The sequence below is a fragment of the Syngnathus floridae genome, chromosome 15 (assembly GCF_059516105.1).
Source record: "Syngnathus floridae isolate MCC-2025c chromosome 15, RoL_Sflo_1.0, whole genome shotgun sequence".
NCBI lineage: Eukaryota > Metazoa > Chordata > Actinopteri > Syngnathiformes > Syngnathidae > Syngnathus > Syngnathus floridae.
Window position 1 is genome coordinate 6,523,418 of NC_142427.1, and position 16,991 is coordinate 6,540,408.

The 16,991-nt window shown below is 41.9% G+C and overlaps 2 protein-coding genes and 1 long non-coding RNA gene across 7 annotated transcripts in view; 1 reads left to right on the forward strand and 2 right to left on the reverse strand.

Moving 5' to 3' along the window:
• Positions 1–16,991, forward strand: part of LOC148386132 (uncharacterized) — a 50,404-nt gene that overhangs the window by 28,031 nt on the left and 5,382 nt on the right. For all 5 annotated transcript variants that reach the window (XR_015863153.1, XR_015863154.1, XR_015863157.1 and 2 more), the window contains exon 3: positions 28–129. This is a non-coding gene — a long non-coding RNA (uncharacterized LOC148386132). The remainder of the gene's footprint in view (positions 1–27; positions 130–16,991) is intronic.
• zc3h12b (zinc finger CCCH-type containing 12B) lies at positions 1,264–11,942 on the reverse strand. The gene is made up of 6 exons (XM_088399154.1): positions 11,745–11,942; positions 8,489–9,273; positions 8,273–8,412; positions 7,964–8,198; positions 7,768–7,874; positions 1,264–7,695 (listed from the first exon to the last, which is right to left on the reverse strand). Exons 2-6 carry the CDS (start codon positions 9,094–9,096, stop codon positions 6,275–6,277), a joined length of 2,511 nt encoding a protein of 836 aa, XP_088255280.1. The 5' UTR covers positions 9,097–9,273; positions 11,745–11,942; the 3' UTR covers positions 1,264–6,274.
• On the reverse strand, positions 12,466–16,939 carry LOC148386137 (APC membrane recruitment protein 1-like). Its single transcript, XM_088399035.1, has 2 exons — positions 16,565–16,939; positions 12,466–15,926 (listed from the first exon to the last, which is right to left on the reverse strand). The coding sequence occupies exon 2, from the start codon at positions 15,813–15,815 to the stop codon at positions 13,269–13,271; it is 2,547 nt and encodes an 848-aa protein (XP_088255161.1). The 5' UTR covers positions 15,816–15,926; positions 16,565–16,939; the 3' UTR covers positions 12,466–13,268.

The following is a 16,991-nucleotide window of genomic DNA, read 5'->3' on the forward strand; positions in this document are numbered from 1 at the left end:
ACTTTTTCAAATGTTTTATGCAGGCAGTGGAAAAAGCAGGCCTTCACCACGTTACCAACGCTACTGGAATGACGGAACACACGCCAGCAGACGCCGCAGCAGAAATGTTCACGTGGGCCCCGAAATGTGGTGAGTCAGATTATGTAGCAATGGAGGGAGGTCAAATCTTTAAATTGTGCTTTTGTGGCTTCATCTGACCTAACTTTATGTATGGTTAATCTGCAAGCACTTTGGTATTCTTCCAAATCAGACGTGCTATCAGAAGGGCTAAGTCGGAAGATGTCTCAACAATTCCAAAAAATACGCTTCATCATAGGAAACAACGACCTCTGGCTTCTTGACTCGTTCTCTTTGGTTGATTATAGGGAGATGATTCATGGCACTATTTCCTCAGAGCTCCAGAAGTTAAAGGATGTCTTTGTACTTATTTCTTAACATGCAGCACACATTGAGCTAGCACACTTCCTCGTCACGTCGAAGACAACAAGAACATAAGCATGACCGCATCTAGGAACAATCTGGCCCATTTATACATTGTAGAAAATCAAATGTGGCCCTCGAGCAAAACTTTACCGACCCCTGATTCAGTCTTGTTCATTTTGTCGGCCTTGTGGTGGACAGGCTGTCCAGGGTGTGTCCTCTGTTCTTGCTCAATACCACCTCCAGATCTGCGTAACATCCACAATTCATTTGTTGCAGATAAGGGATGAAAGGAGAATAACACAATGCCCGAGGGAAAATTCTGCCTGCATAATTTAAAAAGTAACCAACTCAAATACTTTTGTGTTGAGTCACTGGGTTACATTCCCATGAGTTACACTTTGAGACGGGTAAGATGACCTCCCGTTGAGTGTTCTCACCAAATGAGAAACTTTAAAAACAACAGTAAACAATCTATTCATAGTCCATGCCCACATTTCGCCAGCAGAGGGCGCTCGGACTCAAATATTGACCTAATTGACGTTTTTAATCTCTTAATTATGATTCTATTTTGTTTTTAATGGTAGTACTCTATAGTTAAATGCCAAAGCGCGCTTGTGACCAATATTTGTTATGTTTGGGTGCCTTCAGGTAAGCTACCTATTATTTGCACAATCAGAGCCTGAGGGCAAGTATGCAACAAAGAGCAGACTTCTCCCTATCTTACCTTGAAGATCTAGGCGAGTTATTTTCTAAGCTAGTAATTTTCTCTCAAACACTAGTTACACACATGCACATTCCTCAAAATGCATTTGCATTATTAAAAGAAGTGATAGCACAGTATGAACATAATGTAGCTTTATTCATGGTGAGAAACACATGTCATTAAGACTTACATTTTGTTTGAGCCCACAGACTCAAATAGTCTAGTTTGGTCTACAAAAAAAAAAAAAAAGCAAAGCTTTTCACCCAGTGTAGATTACAATACTGCAGATAAGCACAACACAAAAAGCTTGCTTCAATGTTTCCCTTCTTACATTGCAGACACAACAGTCCACTCACACCACCTTAGAAAAGTCACCAGGACAACTCACTATTTTTGAATCATATGATTTTGAATGTTAGCGGGGTTAAACCTGAGTATTACACTGTAAATACGTACAGTGGTGTTAATGAGCACACCTCTAGTTCTGACATTCTGCATACCAAATCTGTCCATCTGGGAGTTTGCTGGCATCAAGTATCATAGGTACACAATTAGTGTGAATGTGTGTTTGAATCACAATGTGTACGAGAAAAATAAGAATAAAAAACAACAACTTTGGTTTTTCATCTTATCCATTGACATGCTATTCAACACAAAGCCTCAAAATAGTTCAATTTCCATAGGGCGCCAGTTGAAAGTACACAAAACTGGCCACACAGCAAAATGATACACAACTTCAATATCACATTTCAGTGGTTAAAGTAACAACAAAAAGCACATATCTATCTGCATGTCAACATTAGTTCTTCAACCGCCTGCCAAACATTCCACTACATTAAAGTTTGAAGAGAAAAAAATAATCTTAAAAAAAAAAAAAAAAACATCAACACACAAATGATCCAAAACTAGCACTGTGCTCTCATTTTGTAGTTTTTAGTAAAAAATGTCCATTAACGTAGATTAGTTTGGTGCGTAACAATCTGCATTTTTTTTTTTTTTTAAACACCCAAATATGCAAAGTTTTTACACAAGGCAAAATCAACAAATCAGGAGAAAATAAGCACAGGTTACAACATTCAAGTGAACTGAATTAATGTTTTACATTTACACATGAAATCCTATCCACAGGAACACACAAGTATGTACAGTGATGCTTAGAGCCACGCACTCTTGTCTTGTTGTGCGCTTGACCCAGCGTATCAAAGTCCCAGGAAATTAATTACTGTACCCAATAAAATATAGTACATACCTAAGGGCTACTCCCAGTGACACACAGTGTCACACACATTAGGCATTTCCCCCCCTTTATTTAAATAAAACTGTTTTCATAATATACATTTGATATTTAATTTACATTCAAGGTAGAGATACAATTTGTATCAACAAGTAAAAGTCAATTCTAGACATTTGTGGCTTGGTTGTTTGCGGCACTTACAAAAGAAGGAATGCGGGGGACACTGAACTAGTACGAGAAAAGCTTTTTCACAAATCAGAATCATATTAGATCAAGTTGTGTTTTTTTGTGAGTTTTGGGCTCTTGGGTACAGCCTGGAACAAGTTCGAATTGAATTGAAATTAAAAAAATGATTAAATGTATAGTGTACATCTTGTGATTTGATATCCATTTTATGGAGAGAAAATTTCCTCAAATAGTGGCTTCTGCTGGAATACATCATGCCCAAATTAATTGTGCATTGCATTTCAAAAAATAAACACCATTAATGCCTCTTTCTTTAAAAAAAAAAGAAAAAAAAGGGGGGGGCTTGTTGACATGTAATTTATTATGATTTGTTGAAATTGATAAATCATGGTTGACCACTGTAGTTGAGTTCAAAATGCATTCCAGCCTACTATATGAGGAAATATGGTAATGTGGTTGAAACTGGATCAGATCTGACCTTTCTGAATAAAACACAATCATTCCAATTTCAATTGATTTGAGCTGCGATGTGGCTCGAGATAAGATTATGTAGTCATCAGTGCAATTAAAAGTCACTAACGATAGTTGTTCTTTTTTTCTCTCTATCGCTTCACACCAAAAAGATTTTCTTGGAATGTGTGACAAAATAACTAGCTCAAAGAGAGAGGGGGGGGGAGGGGGTGGCACGCAAACGTTGAGCCAAATGCCAGAAACAACGGCGACAGCAGCCTTGCAATCTGATTGTTTCATATGAAGAAACATTTAGGCAGTTTGTTTTCACCTTCTCATGAACAGACAAGCTGGCCGAAAGTGGCCTTGTCCCTTTTCATGAAAAAAAAAAAAGAAACAAAGTCAGCAAAGCCCAAAAAATTTTTTGGACTATACACATTCATTTTTTTTTTCCTTTTTTTATGTTTATACACTCAAGTTTTATCTAACATTAGAGACGAATCTATATTTTTAAAGACTCACCATTGAGAAAAATAATCGAGCTCACATAAATTCCCAATTAAAGAGTAATACCACTTTATGTGGAAAAATCTGTGTGGCACTTTGGCATTTTGTACTTCCGTTTGCGAGTCAGGCGCTCATACAGATTTACTCAAGTGGCATTTCCCTTTAAATGCATTTAGAGCGTCACCTTGCAGTTGGGCTGGCTTTAGATGATACCCGTGACCTTTACCTGCAGTGCTATCTTGAAGTTCAAAATCCCTAATTGTACAATTTGAAATAGAATTTTTGTAAAAAAATCTAGTCCAAAATTCAAACGGTTACTGTTTAAGGCCCACACTTGTAGCAATTAGCTTTAAATGCTAATGTCAACACATCATCATGTAAAGCCACCCAAAAGACACCCATTGTTAAACAACTCAAGGTGCATACTTTGAACATACAAAGTTTTACAATGCAGTTTTCACGACCGCAACTTTATATACACGTACAAGTTTTCACAAAATATATCGCTATTAGAAGAGAATAGACGCTTGCCAGCAGTGACCACTGGTTTTTTTGGCCAGTGAAGTGAAAAAGTCAAAGCATCCTGAGAGCAATGCGCTGCAAGGCACAGCCAAACTGTAATCGAGCCATCCACTCTCACAATAAAAGCTAAACATCATAAACATGCTTTCTTGCATTCGCGTCACTTCTTAATAATTATACAACCTCTCCAGTCATGGATGGATTTTTAATCTATCCATGTAAATATGACAAGCAAAGCCATGTGCAAACTTGATGGCAAAAATTTTTTCCCAGTAATCTTTTTACTATATATGCATTGTGATCATCCATCTTAGTGTGATATTTTTACTACATCTAGTTTACCGTTTATTCGTTTCACAACTGCTTTGCAGCTTTTTAACAATATAATAGCACTGACTGACTTAAAAGTAAATTGTAAGCGGGCTTGGAAATACCTCAAGAATAGTCTTCAAGCTAAAGCCCACCAGAAATAAAAGCCGTCCCACCTTTGGGTGAAGTCAGTCCATGTAAGTGCATGTAAAAGTAGTCTTTGATAGAAATGAGCAACAAACAGCTCCACTGACAACCTCAAAAAGTTCAGAGATCATTCTTTTTTTTAAGATCACATACTATACGTAGCCTGGGAATAAATAAAAAAAAAAAAAATTAAAAAAGTGTTATTGTGATAACATTGTATTTGCGATGGGCCACAGAAACACCCAAGTACTTCATTCAGACTAGAGAAACTAAGCTAATTATAAAAAAAAGAGCGCTGTATCTAAAAGCCTAAAATACATATTATATATTATTTTCACAAGTAATCTGAAAAAAAAATACAACCAGAAATGAGAACTAATCCCAATTATGTGAAGCAAAATGAAATGTGACGTCAAAATAATGACCGATTTTTTTTTTTGGGCATTATTTAGCAGCTTATAAATGAAATAATGGCTTTTGTGTGATTTATATGTACATAGATATAGACGTGTGCACCTGTGGATACAAGACAAATCTCTTTTTGGCTTGCTTTGTGCACGGTCGAATTCTACCAAAATATTTGCTTTGTGAAACTGAGAAAATAGATTTCTGAGATAGTGCTTTTACGTTTGAAAGTAGGAGGCTTCAGTGACAAAGACGTTCATTGGAGAAGACTAACGCGTGAGGTCATTCAGATATAAGGCCATTAAATATCATAGTTCATGCTTGGAGGTATGCGTGTACCTCCCTCTTACTCGTGTTAAAACAAATGAACACACCAAAAAAAATTAGTTATTTACAGCAGAGGCAAAGCTAAAGAAAGTTATTAATATTTGTACTGCAGCGCAAACATTCACAGCACATCCATATGACCTGAACAGGATGTCTTAATGTGGATAAAACATAGATAGTGTTCATTAAAAGGGAAGTCAACTCCAACATTTTCTTTACAATAATGTTGTTTGTGCCCCCATTAGTCTAAACACGACATTCCGATTAAGAAGCAAAGTTCACCCCATTTTATCCAGCTCAGGAGGCGGCCATTTTGCCATTTGCTGTCGGCTGAAAATGACATCACAGTTGCCAGGTTCGTTTCTGATTTGTGAAGCTGAGCCGTGATTGGTTGTGAGCTGAGACCTGGCAACTTTGATGTCATTTTCAGTCGACAGCAAGTGGCAAAATGGCCGCCACCCGAAATAGATAAAGGTGTATTTTGCCAGCATTTTTTTAAAAACATAACATTAATCAGAACACCGTGTTTTGACAAGTTAGGCTGTACAGAACATACTTTTTTTTTTTTTTAGGTTGATTTCCGCTTTAAATGAATCTAAATGCTAAAAAGCAGCAACTGGTGTCATGTTGCCAGGTAGGTCAAAGATTGAAACCAAATGACAAATTTTACATAAGTGCAACCCCAAAAGACGTTGCAGGAGAAAGTCCTTCTATTTAAAAATCTTATTTTAAAAATTGAAAGGAAACTTGGCTCCTGGTCAGGTGTGATAGATGTGTTATGAAAAAAAATACAAGTGTCCTTTTACAAATGTACTACACTTTATATAAATGTGTAGCCTTTTATGTCTTACAATTGTGTTTAAAAAATGTCAGACAAACTTTATCTATGCTGTTGACTTAATGTCGTCTTGCTGATGGAAAACCAGAGAGCTGGATTTTGCAGCAGAGACATTAAAAAAAAAAGAACTCCTGAGGGCAAATGTTGCACATTTGGCAACATTTATCAAGTGCCTGTTGTCTTTGCAACCAAAATGCTCAAATCTCTGTACTAAATTTCCACCTTAGTGACAAGACCTCAAATTTGTGACAATGACAGCTGCCAGTTGCTGGGGATCTGTCAAATGGGGGTTCTTCTCCATCACCGAATGGACCACGTAAGCGGGAAAAATGTTGCAAAGGTTCCGATATGTTTGATACTGGTGCTCTGGGACGACATACCGTTCTTGGTGTTCCGCCGCAGCTGAGGCCTCCCACGGCACGTTCCAAATTTGCTCCATTTTGTCAGGCATGCTCCGGACCATGACCCGCTCGCAGCACGGCATCAGGCTGTTGCTCAGAGGGTACGAGTGGTATCCGTAAGACTCGTTGCCGCAGGGCAGGGGGTCCCAGCTCGCGTGCTGCTCGCGGCACAGCGGCGGTCTCCTCTGTCTCATGGGGTTGCTGTCGTACAACCTGGAATCGGATACGCTGTCCATACGGGTCATGCCGAGGGAGCGCGTCGGCTGCGAGGACAGCGGCGGGAGGACGTTCTGAGCGACGGGGTAGTCCCCGGGGCAGCTCGACCTGGCCCCCACTGCCACGTGCTGGATGTGCGGAGCCATATGAGGGGCAGGCTGCTTCCGCGGACCCTGCTTGGGCTCCTCGGGCCCGTAACTTTGCACCCTCGTGAGCGCTTCGTGCCGAAAACCGAAAGTCTGCATTCTCCCCGTTGCCGGAGACTGCTGCTGGCCCTTCATGCTCTCCTCCAAGCTCCCGTCCACAGAGCTGGGGTACATGTCGCCGTAAGAGGGGAAAGAGTCACTGTTGGAGTGGCCGAGGCAGGACTCGGCGCAGTGGCTGCGAGTTCTCTGGCACACCACGTGCTCGTGCTCCATGCTACAGAAACTGTCGACGTTGTGCATACTGCTCATGCTCATGTTTGAGAAGTCACTGTGCAGTGAATAATAGCCGTGGTCGCTGACCGAGTCATACTTTGGGAACTGCTCGCTGTATGTCACAGAAGCGCCGTGACTGTTGGTTACCAAAATGGGAGGGTACTGCACACTGGACATGTGCTCCAGCGAACTGTGCGAGAACTGCAAAGAACCTGGCACCGGGCTGCTGGCGGATCGCGTGTTCAAGGCCCCGGCCGCGTGGCTCTTGACGGGCTGCATGGTGGGCACGCTGAGAGCGGTCACAAGGGAAGGCACTGAATTGGTCTCAGACTTCCTCATGACCGAAAGGCTTTCTGGAGACTCGCAGGCCACCGAGCGGATGCTCGGGTCCGACTGGCGTTTGGGCGCCACGCGTTTGATTTCGGAGTTGCCGTCCCTGGTCACCATCGCCGGCCCGGTGCCGTATTTGGCTAAGGCCCCCTCGCTCATTGTCTTGACTGCGGAGAGTTTGGCAAAGGCCCGCAGTTCGTCAGCCACTGACCGCAGCGGCTGATTGACTCGCTCTGGATGATAATATTTGCACTTGTGTCCATATGTGCACTTTTTGCCTTTTTAAGGACACAAAGAATGAAGTCAGCAAGAAACAAATCGACTCAGTCCAATAAAATGAAGTGACTCACCATAGGGGCATGGTTGTTTTTTATGCTCTGGGACAACAGGACGCTTGCGGAGGAAATTTTCCAAGCTCGGACCATGTCTTCCCAGTGGATCATCAGGTGGCATAAATCTAAAAAACATCCAAATGTCATTTGCAAATGTCATTTGCATATTTCAAGCATCCCATGATTTCATGTCGACTCAAACACAGCTCCTTACTTGTCATTGACGAATGAATACATTAGGAGTCGTTCCTCGATGAACTTCTTCCACTCTGGTTTTTCATTTTGCAAGTCTCTGTAGTTGTCGTTGGACACGATAATTCCATCAGAATCATAAGCCAGCTTCACTATGAAGCGATCGTCATAGCACACCACTCTTCTGCCTTGGACCCTCCGAGATGGGGTGAAAACCAGGATCTTCTCTTTTTCGAGCTTGCGTAAGATTTCTTGATCTGTGAGGGCAAATGCAGGGTTTACTTTTTTTTTTTTTTTCATACAACTTCCCAACCCAAAACATGTTTGCTACCTGTAATGAGGGCATCAGGCCTGGACTGCTCTTTTCTCCAAGCTGGGACAAACACAGTGATGTCTTTGTGCCCTTTCTCTATGAACCATTCGACAGCAAGTTGGATACCACGGCAAGAGAAAACCTCTTTGTTTCCATGGCTGAAACAAAAAACAAAGATTTTGCCGTTTCCCTCATATTAACATATCAGCTCAGTAAAACTTATTTGCATCTTACCTCATTGCCACATTTGATCCATCGATGACAATCGGCCTGAGGTTATCGTAAGGGTCCACAGATTCCTCTTCCACAGACACTTCGGGACTAACAGTCTCTTTAACGCACGGCGTGAGCGACAGCGACGCCGATGCGGCCGCCGCCGTGCTGCAAGGTTGACTTTCGGGCTCCACTTTGTTCCCGAGCCTCACCAGCTCAGCAAGAATGTCATTAATGAGAGCAGCGGCCCCCACTTTACTGAGCACCATCTCCACCTGCTCTCCAGAGTAGCCCAGCTTCAACGCAAAGTCCATTTTTGTCTGGTAATCTTTCTTACTGGCCGCTTTGACGGCTGATCCCGCTGCGGTTTCATCCTCACGGGAATCTTGCACCGTGCTACTCTGGGAAAAACTGGGCCGGTCCAGGCACGGAGAACGACACAGCTGTCGATGGGGCTTTGTCACCACCGCCAAGGGCTCCCACTTTTTGCTGCTGCTGTTCACCTGAGCCTTCTGCCGCAGCTGCTCCTCAGCGTCACTATCCGAGCTGCTGCCGTCCTCGGGCTCGTCGGCGGCATGCCGGTCCCTGCTTGAGTCAATGTTCTCCTCCCTGCATGGGTGCTTTTCCATTTTGAGCCTCTCCGACGCAGAACATACTGTCACGTTTGCTTCAACACTTTGGATTTACGCCCCATGCTTCTTCCTCACCTCAGATCCAACCAAGGAATCTTGTTCATTGCTAGACTTTGAAAAACTCCTCGAGTCGGACGGAAAGATTGCGCTCTTCCCTGTGTGAACTACTTAAACCTGAGAGAGAGCAAAAACAAACAAACCCAAAAAAAATTTGTTATACAGTGGCCAAATATAATTAATTATAAACAGACATTGTGCCTTGAAAGTCACAGAAAAAATTAACAGACAAATATGAATGCTGTAACACAACCTAGATGTACTTCTTAAAAACAATGTGGATGATTTAATTAAATAACATTTCTCTTGTCATTGGTATGCAGCGAGATTATTACCAAATAGGAAAATGTGAATATTCAGAAAGCGACAACACGAGCGTTCTGAAAGCCATTCTAACCTTTTCCCAAGTCACGTTGACAGTTGCACTTTTCAATCAATGTGTTGTGAGCATTACATAATACAGTTTTAGATTCATACATGTGCAATACAACAACAACAAAAGCAGCCAACCAGCGTCACTATCCGCCTCCCGGTGGATAAGGGAAAAAAAGAGAGTAATGAAACGGACCACAAATATTTTCCTCTTCCTGCAGTCTATTGCTTTTTAAATAATAGGAAAAAAAAAAGCAAGCACAGTCTGTTAATGTACTGTAGAACAGCCCTCGCCTTGAAGCACAAAAGCAACATTGAAGGCAGACACGCATGAGTGCATAGAACCTGAGACAGTGTGGGCTGATCAGTGTGCATCAGTGTGCCGCCAGCCTTCTCAGCGACTGAACATTGCTTGGCAACTCATCTGTTATGTTCAATGAGTGCACAGCTTACAGCACAAAATATGTTCTGTTACAAACCAAAAATCTAAATCAACTTAGTAACGAGCCAGTTTAGGTGGAGAGCAGATACAACACTGCCAGATTCAAGAGGCGCAGCCCATGATGTGTGTTGCCTAGCAACACGGCCGTGTCATCAGCTAACTCCTTTTTACAAGTCACGACTAAGGCAAACACAGCTCATCATCTCTCTTCAGGCAGCCAGTAAATGCACACTTTCAAATACACTACTCTTTGCATTGCAACTCTTAAGGCAACATGATCCTTAATAAAAATGGACTTTACTCCGCAGATTTTTATCTCAAGCAACCATTTTAGCAGAGCCCAATGTAAATTAAATGAAATATTCAGGAATAGGAAATGGAAATTGATTCCAGAAAATGCAGAAGGTAGTGAATTTTATAAGCTTTGCATTTCTTTGACGATGGCAATAAAATATTTTAGTTTTCCAATCAACTTAAGAAGAAGGGTTCCATTTAGGCTTTGTAATGAGGGTAAAGTCATTCGATCATCTTTGCATTGGAGGGTTTCTTTAGGTGGTTTGTTTGACATTGATTGGGATCCAAAATTGACATCTTCAGATTTATTCCCTATCCCCTATTTAGTGAATTTGCTACTTTGTAGTATTGTTTGAATAGGTACAATAGTCACTTGCAGTGGGAGCTATCATACATTGCCAAAATCCTTTCTTTGTATTATTTTATAAGATACAAGCTGCTGAACACATAAATGCAAAAATATTGAATACGGCAGGTCCATCAGCTGACATTGATGTACGTTGCAATTATGTGAAATCAATAGCTCAATTAACTTTATGCCTGAGTATTGATCAACCATAAAATTAAGGTTGGAAAATAAGATTTTCAAACTATTTTGAGGTAACTTAAACATATGATAAACTGGCACTGTACTGGAAACTAAAACCACAATAATGAACAAATTCTGAAATCAATTCTTCTGACAGTATCATTCGAAACTTACCTAGGCATCATCCAATCACATTATGCTCTCCTCAAATTTAAATCGCGCTGAATAAAATATTGACTAATTGTGTGTAGATTATATGAATTACATTTAAAGCCGGTATGACTGACGTGATGATTTGGTATAGCAATACTAGCATGATTTAAAGTTATCGATTCCACTAGAACTGGATATTAATAGACTAATGATATAAAGAATTCCAATGAGTCACGGTTTGTACTTTAAATAGAAACTTCGGTTACTTTGATAGCATTCATTTTCAAACGTGTTACGATGTAATCCACGTCAATAACAACGTTGTATCATGTCATCCAAAACAAGAACATCGCGCCTTACAATGCATGGTAAACACAAAACCACAGGAGAGTACATATATTTATTTTTAATGCATAGATTATTTTAGAAATGTCACACTTTTACGCACAATTAATCGCCTAAACATCATTTAGGCCCTGAGTTAGCACAGGCTTGCTCTGTGGACACTTAGCCAGCTGGTGTCAACATGTTAGCCACATCTACTAACTAGATTAGCTTTCTTTGATTTCTGATTTTTTTTTAATGGCTAAAAAGTAGCACGACAAGCAGCCACCAGGAGGAGTTGGTAGTTGAACTACGCACCACGACAAGCAGTTGTCTGCACAACATCAGCCAATGAATAGCTCCAGATGCTAACTTTAACATACGCTTGCGAGCGTGTGTTAGCTTTTAGCTGACGCGCTCCTGCTAATATTTTCCACGTAACTTGAGATAAAGTTATCAAAAATATCATCTTACACTGCGTCGAAGTTGCGGCGACACAGCGGGACTCGTGCGTGTGCAAGAGAGCGCACGTAACTGGGCGCGATCGTTGCCATGCAGCAGGAGCAGGCTCACCATGTTGCTGTCATCCTCCTCGCCCGCTCCACGGATGTTTGGCTGTCATTGGCGCTGCTCTGCTGTCGCAGTTTGCTCAAGGTTGCCAGATCACGAGAGGATGCTCGCTGATGACACCTCAGCGCGCTCCTTCCACAATGTAGGGGCGCAGATAGGATTTTGGAACTGGGGGGTGGGGTGGCCGGGAGGGGGGTCTGGCATCACCATATATCCTATACACAAAAAATCTGTTGTAGATTTCTTATTTCAAATAATGGCAAAGGAACATTAGTCCTCAGTTTTAGTCTGCCTTAAGTGGGGGGGACAGATCGTGGTCCAAACTGCAGGGGGACATGTCCTCGTGCCCCCCCCCCCCCCAAATCACCCATTTTTTGGTATCCTCTTCACACTGAGATGTGTTGAGGAACTTCATTTAGACAAAATGAGTAATTTGCCACCCTCTTTTGGCATCTCTAGGTAACTGCAGGACAGTTTCTCATTGTTTATTATTAAGATGAGTTCATTTGTAACAAAATGAAGTAAAAGCTAGATTTAGGGATAACTAGCTTTATTGATGTGCATTATAAAAAGATGTGTGGGACAAAAGACTAAAAGATACGGAAACAGGAAAACGCAAATGCTGTAAGTTTTTTTTGTTTGTTTATTTTAAGGCAGTGTTCACATTGACAAAACATTTTGTTTCAAAATAACAGATAAGACAGAAGACAAGTTTTGACAACAATTTCTTACAAGGTACAAACAGCTGAGAATATAAATACAAAACATTCCATGACATTTGTTCATGTCATCTAACCAAAGAAGTATAGGAAAAAAAATGATATGAACGTGAGGCAGGGCTTTCTATTCAAACCACATTCCTTGATTCTAATGCAATCATTTGCATAAATTGTGCCAGTATTCTGCTTTTTGCACCACACAGGCAGTCAAGCAGTATTCCACTCATGTGTTAACACAAATAACCCAGCTTCATCCCACCTTACTATCTACACTAATGTGCAAGAACTATGACTCCATCTTTGCTTTTTCAACACAATCTAAACTAACCTTCGGTACTCTCCACCCAAATGACTAAATTAAAACGACTAAAAGCCTCTTCACCCTTAAATGAGATGACAAAAAAAACACACGATAGAATCAAGTAAACAATTTAAGAGGCAACTGGTGTTAAATGCAAACCAGGCTGATGAGAAGCCTTCAGAGTAACAGATGAAACCTGGATATACATGAGATTGTTTTTGTAAAACATGCTTGGTGATTACAATGAAACCATTAACAATTTGGCTTTTTCAATTCAGCATGACTGTTTAATTTCATTTTTTTGCGCGGCACGTTTCAAATGAATTGTTCAAGTAAGTAGTCATCACTAAAATTAACACACACAGCAATCGATGGCACGTTATTATTGAGAACCTTTCAATTTAAGGGTCATTTTGTTGCGGGCGGGTCTTCCGTTGGCACAGCACTTCCCGAATGAGCTATTCTTTCCCGACTGGCCGCCGTCTGTCTGCTTTGACTAAACTGCATATACGAGTGCAAATCAGCAGCGGCTTTGCGTAACGGATCCTCACCGGCACCGCACGATGTATCGATTCCTGAATAACCGAAGGTGCTATGAGGTAAACAATACGTTTGCAAGGGGAGGTGGCACGGCCGATTGTAAAGCTCTGCGTCTTGTGACGTTACATCATCGGACATTGGCACGTCAGAGTGAAGGTGGCCTTCGCTGTCGGGTAAGCCCCTGCTGAATGAATCAGAAAACATGTTCTGTTTCTCAACTGTTCCATCGTCATGGCGCAAAGAAAGACTTAAAGCCATTTCTGAGCGGCTTTGCCATGGTAAGGACGTAGCGCCGTCTCGAACCTCTGACGCGAGTCCATTCTTTTTATAATAAGCCAGAGGATCACTCTCTGGATCTCTTTCAGATTGAGGACGGAAAAGGTTAGCAGCTCTGCTCTCTCTGTACGTGGCGGGCATCTGCAACTGAAGGCTTTCCGTGTCCAGAGACCGACTCCTCCTGTCTAGGGACAAGGGATTAGACATGGACTGGCTTAGTCTTGTAAGGCCAAGGTGCCGTGGGAGACTGGCGATGGCCCACGTGCTGCTGATCAGACTCTGCTCGTACAGATCTAACATTTGATAGTCGGCAAAAGCATCTTTTTGGAGGTAGCTGTCTTCAAAGTCCTGATAGGGTGATGAAATGTCCTCCTCCAGTTCCATGTGAATCTGCTCCTCATATTCCCCCTCGTTATGCGCGTCCACCACATCGAACGTGACGATGGTAGGTAAGGCCTCCATGTTTGGGGTGAAGGCGCTGCTCGTCTCCAAGACGTCCACGCTTGCGTTGTGCAACTCGCACAACATCTGAGAGCTTTTCTCGTAGTCTACCAGCGCTTGGGAGAAACAAACAGTTTGGCAACTGTCCGGTTTGTTTCCCTCTGGATGGTGCTCTTTGGATGTTTTCAAATCTGGGTTCGACGTCATTGACACGTACCTCGTCTTACAGTCGACATTTACGGACGTCGGCAGTCTAGCTTTGCTTTCACTGTGCGGACTGATGAGACTCTCATCAGTCGCAAACAATTCATAGAGGGCATCCCCGCTGTAACTGTCCCTGGGTAATTTATTAGTCTGCCTTAGTCGATCTGTCCGGTCCTGTCCTTCATCTGGACCTGGGGTAGTTGAATCGTAGTAGCCCTCGTCACTATTAGGAACTGACTCTTGATGCTCACTTTGAGGTGTCAACACATCAGCTGAAGTGTTGATGGTGCTAGCTTGCTGTGCGCTGTTACTGTCCGCTAAGTCCATATCGTGCGAGGACAACGTGCTAGCAGTCGGAGTCATGCGGTCCTGGTTGTAAGGACAGTGAAGTTCCTCGGATGCATTCGATTCCCAGAAATCATGAAGACATTGTTCGTCTAAATCTTCAGGGGAGGCCATTTCTTCACCACCACCTTGGTAGGTGAGAAAACAGGAGGTCCGCTTCCCTCCGTTTCTATTTCTTTCTCCGGAAACTGTGGCATCTGTGATGCTGTCAACTTCTTGATCCGCAATGATGTCTCCGCAACCGGTGAGTGAATCGAAGCTCTTAAGTGAGGCGACCTCACTGTAAATCAGGTTGAGTTGATCGGATGAGCCAGCGGGTGTTTCGGACTTCAGCGTCGGATCGGGCATCATCTCAAGTGACAGACGAGGCTCGCTAGCAATTTCCTTGTATTCGCTGGAAACCACAGCCATCAAATTGATTTCATCTATTTGATCAACGCACGACTGATTATCACACTCAATTGTAGCGCTTTCTTGGTTGGAACTTTTCTCTAAGATTACAACTTGTGTGTCATTACATTCAGGTGCCAGTGAAGTAGCACACATCGTATTTGCAAAATCAGGCACGTCCGGTTCAGATTCCAGGCACTGTGTGACATCGGGGTTGTTCTGGACAGGAGACTGAGGAGGAGACATTGCAGTCATCTCCGTTTTAACCAAACTATCATTTCGATGGTTTTTGTGATGTTTAAAACTACTAAAAAAACTTTTCAAACCCCGTTTCTGTCTTGTGAGCGACTGTGATTTCTGTTCACTGGGGAAACAACATTCATTGCCATGAAGAGCTTCAGGACAGTCACTACTACAGTACTCGAAATCGCCAGTGGAGGCGGAGTCACCTCTCAGGCTGTCGTTATGAGTTATTTGGCTTAGCCCATCATGAGTTTTGCTTTTGTAAATTCCCTTCTTGCTCTGGTTTTTACTCCTCCCGCCAAAAAAGCTTGGTAAGAGACACATGCTTTTACGAACTCCAAAGAATGAAAGCGCAGTCCTAAATTTCCCCGATTTTTGAGCTTTCACCGTTGAAGTCGTTTTATCTGGAAGATGCTCCTCTGTAATGTCAGGTGGGCCGCACTTAGAGACTGATCCCGAAATGCTCTCCAAGTCCCCGGTGTCACTTGGGAGCTTGTCAGCGTCACGAGAAGCCATGGCAAGCTTGTTTACAAAATCATGACTTTTTTTGGACGTTGTTTCATCTGATTGTGGACACACAGCAGTGTGGTTCACTATTGTTGCTTCTTCATCTGTCCATCAGGAGTCCTGCAGTGAAAAATATGTAACCATTACTTTGCTGTTTTGTCCATTGAACAACCAAAAATATTACACCCCCCCCAAAAAAAAAACTTAAAAAAAAAAAATAGGTAAAAGTCAATTAATCTAGCTTTGCACCATGCAAATTTTAGGGAGAGCCCAGTGCAATCAATCAAGACATGATCATGGATGGTGTCTGCTTTGCCTTTCATTGAACAGTGTCCTATTTGGGATAATATTGAAGTAAATAATAATAATAATATTAATTAATAATAGTAATATTAATTAATAATAGTAATATTTTTATTAATAATAAATGTGCTACATAGACATAAATGTGCTACACAGACTCAACTGCAAATAAAACTAAAATAAGGTACAACATTAATAATGAGAGAAAATAAAACACGATTCCAAACAAACAAAAATACATTGATAATGCAACAGGCATTAACGACGTAGCAGCTGAAGTCATATTCGACGGAGGCTTGTCTAAAATACACGAGTATGCACAAATCTACTATATCTGAACAAAATGCAAAGATGTGCTGACTTAAATCGCACCGCCAATTTTATATTGACGTTCAGGGAATGACGAATTACAGTACATCAAATATGTATTGTAATTGTAAAATAAACACACTTACCAGCTGCAGCCCAAATCTCCCCCAATCACGTACCCCAACGCAACATCTCTGGCATCACTAACTTTTTTTTAATTCCTCGCATCAAGCGTTCGTTTTCAGCCGAGATTGCAAGCTTGCACGGTTTGTTGCTTTCGCTAGCAACTGCTGCTTGCTAACAGGCTACAATCCGTCACCAGTGTGTAGATTCCACAGTTCGTGACCGCACGGTGTCTCACGGTAGGTGACGGCAATCCAGCAAACTGGGAGAAATATCGTGCAAATAAGCAGGGGTGTCGTTGTTGTGATTAATCAGGCTATTGCGTGCTGATTTCACATGAGACGTTCTGCAAAGATGCCAAAGGCTGCACAACAGTTCGCGTAGTCCTTACGGCGCATGTTAGTGACGCAACATGTGAACCACTGCTTATTACACTGTTATAATCAACAC

Excerpts from the sequence above, each read along its gene's own strand:
- zc3h12b (XM_088399154.1), bottom strand. The coding sequence starts at position 9,096 with ATGGAAAAGCACCCATGCAGGGAGGAGAACATTGACTCAAGCAGGGAC. Across the intron at positions 8,413-8,488 it reads GGATCAAATGTGGCAATGAG|CCATGGAAACAAAGAGGTTT; the intron begins GTAAGATGCAAA and ends TTTTTGTTTCAG. Across the intron at positions 7,875-7,963 it reads TATTCATTCGTCAATGACAA|ATTTATGCCACCTGATGATC; the intron begins GTAAGGAGCTGT and ends GATGTTTTTTAG.
- LOC148386137 (XM_088399035.1), bottom strand. The coding sequence starts at position 15,815 with ATGGCTTCTCGTGACGCTGACAAGCTCCCAAGTGACACCGGGGACTTG.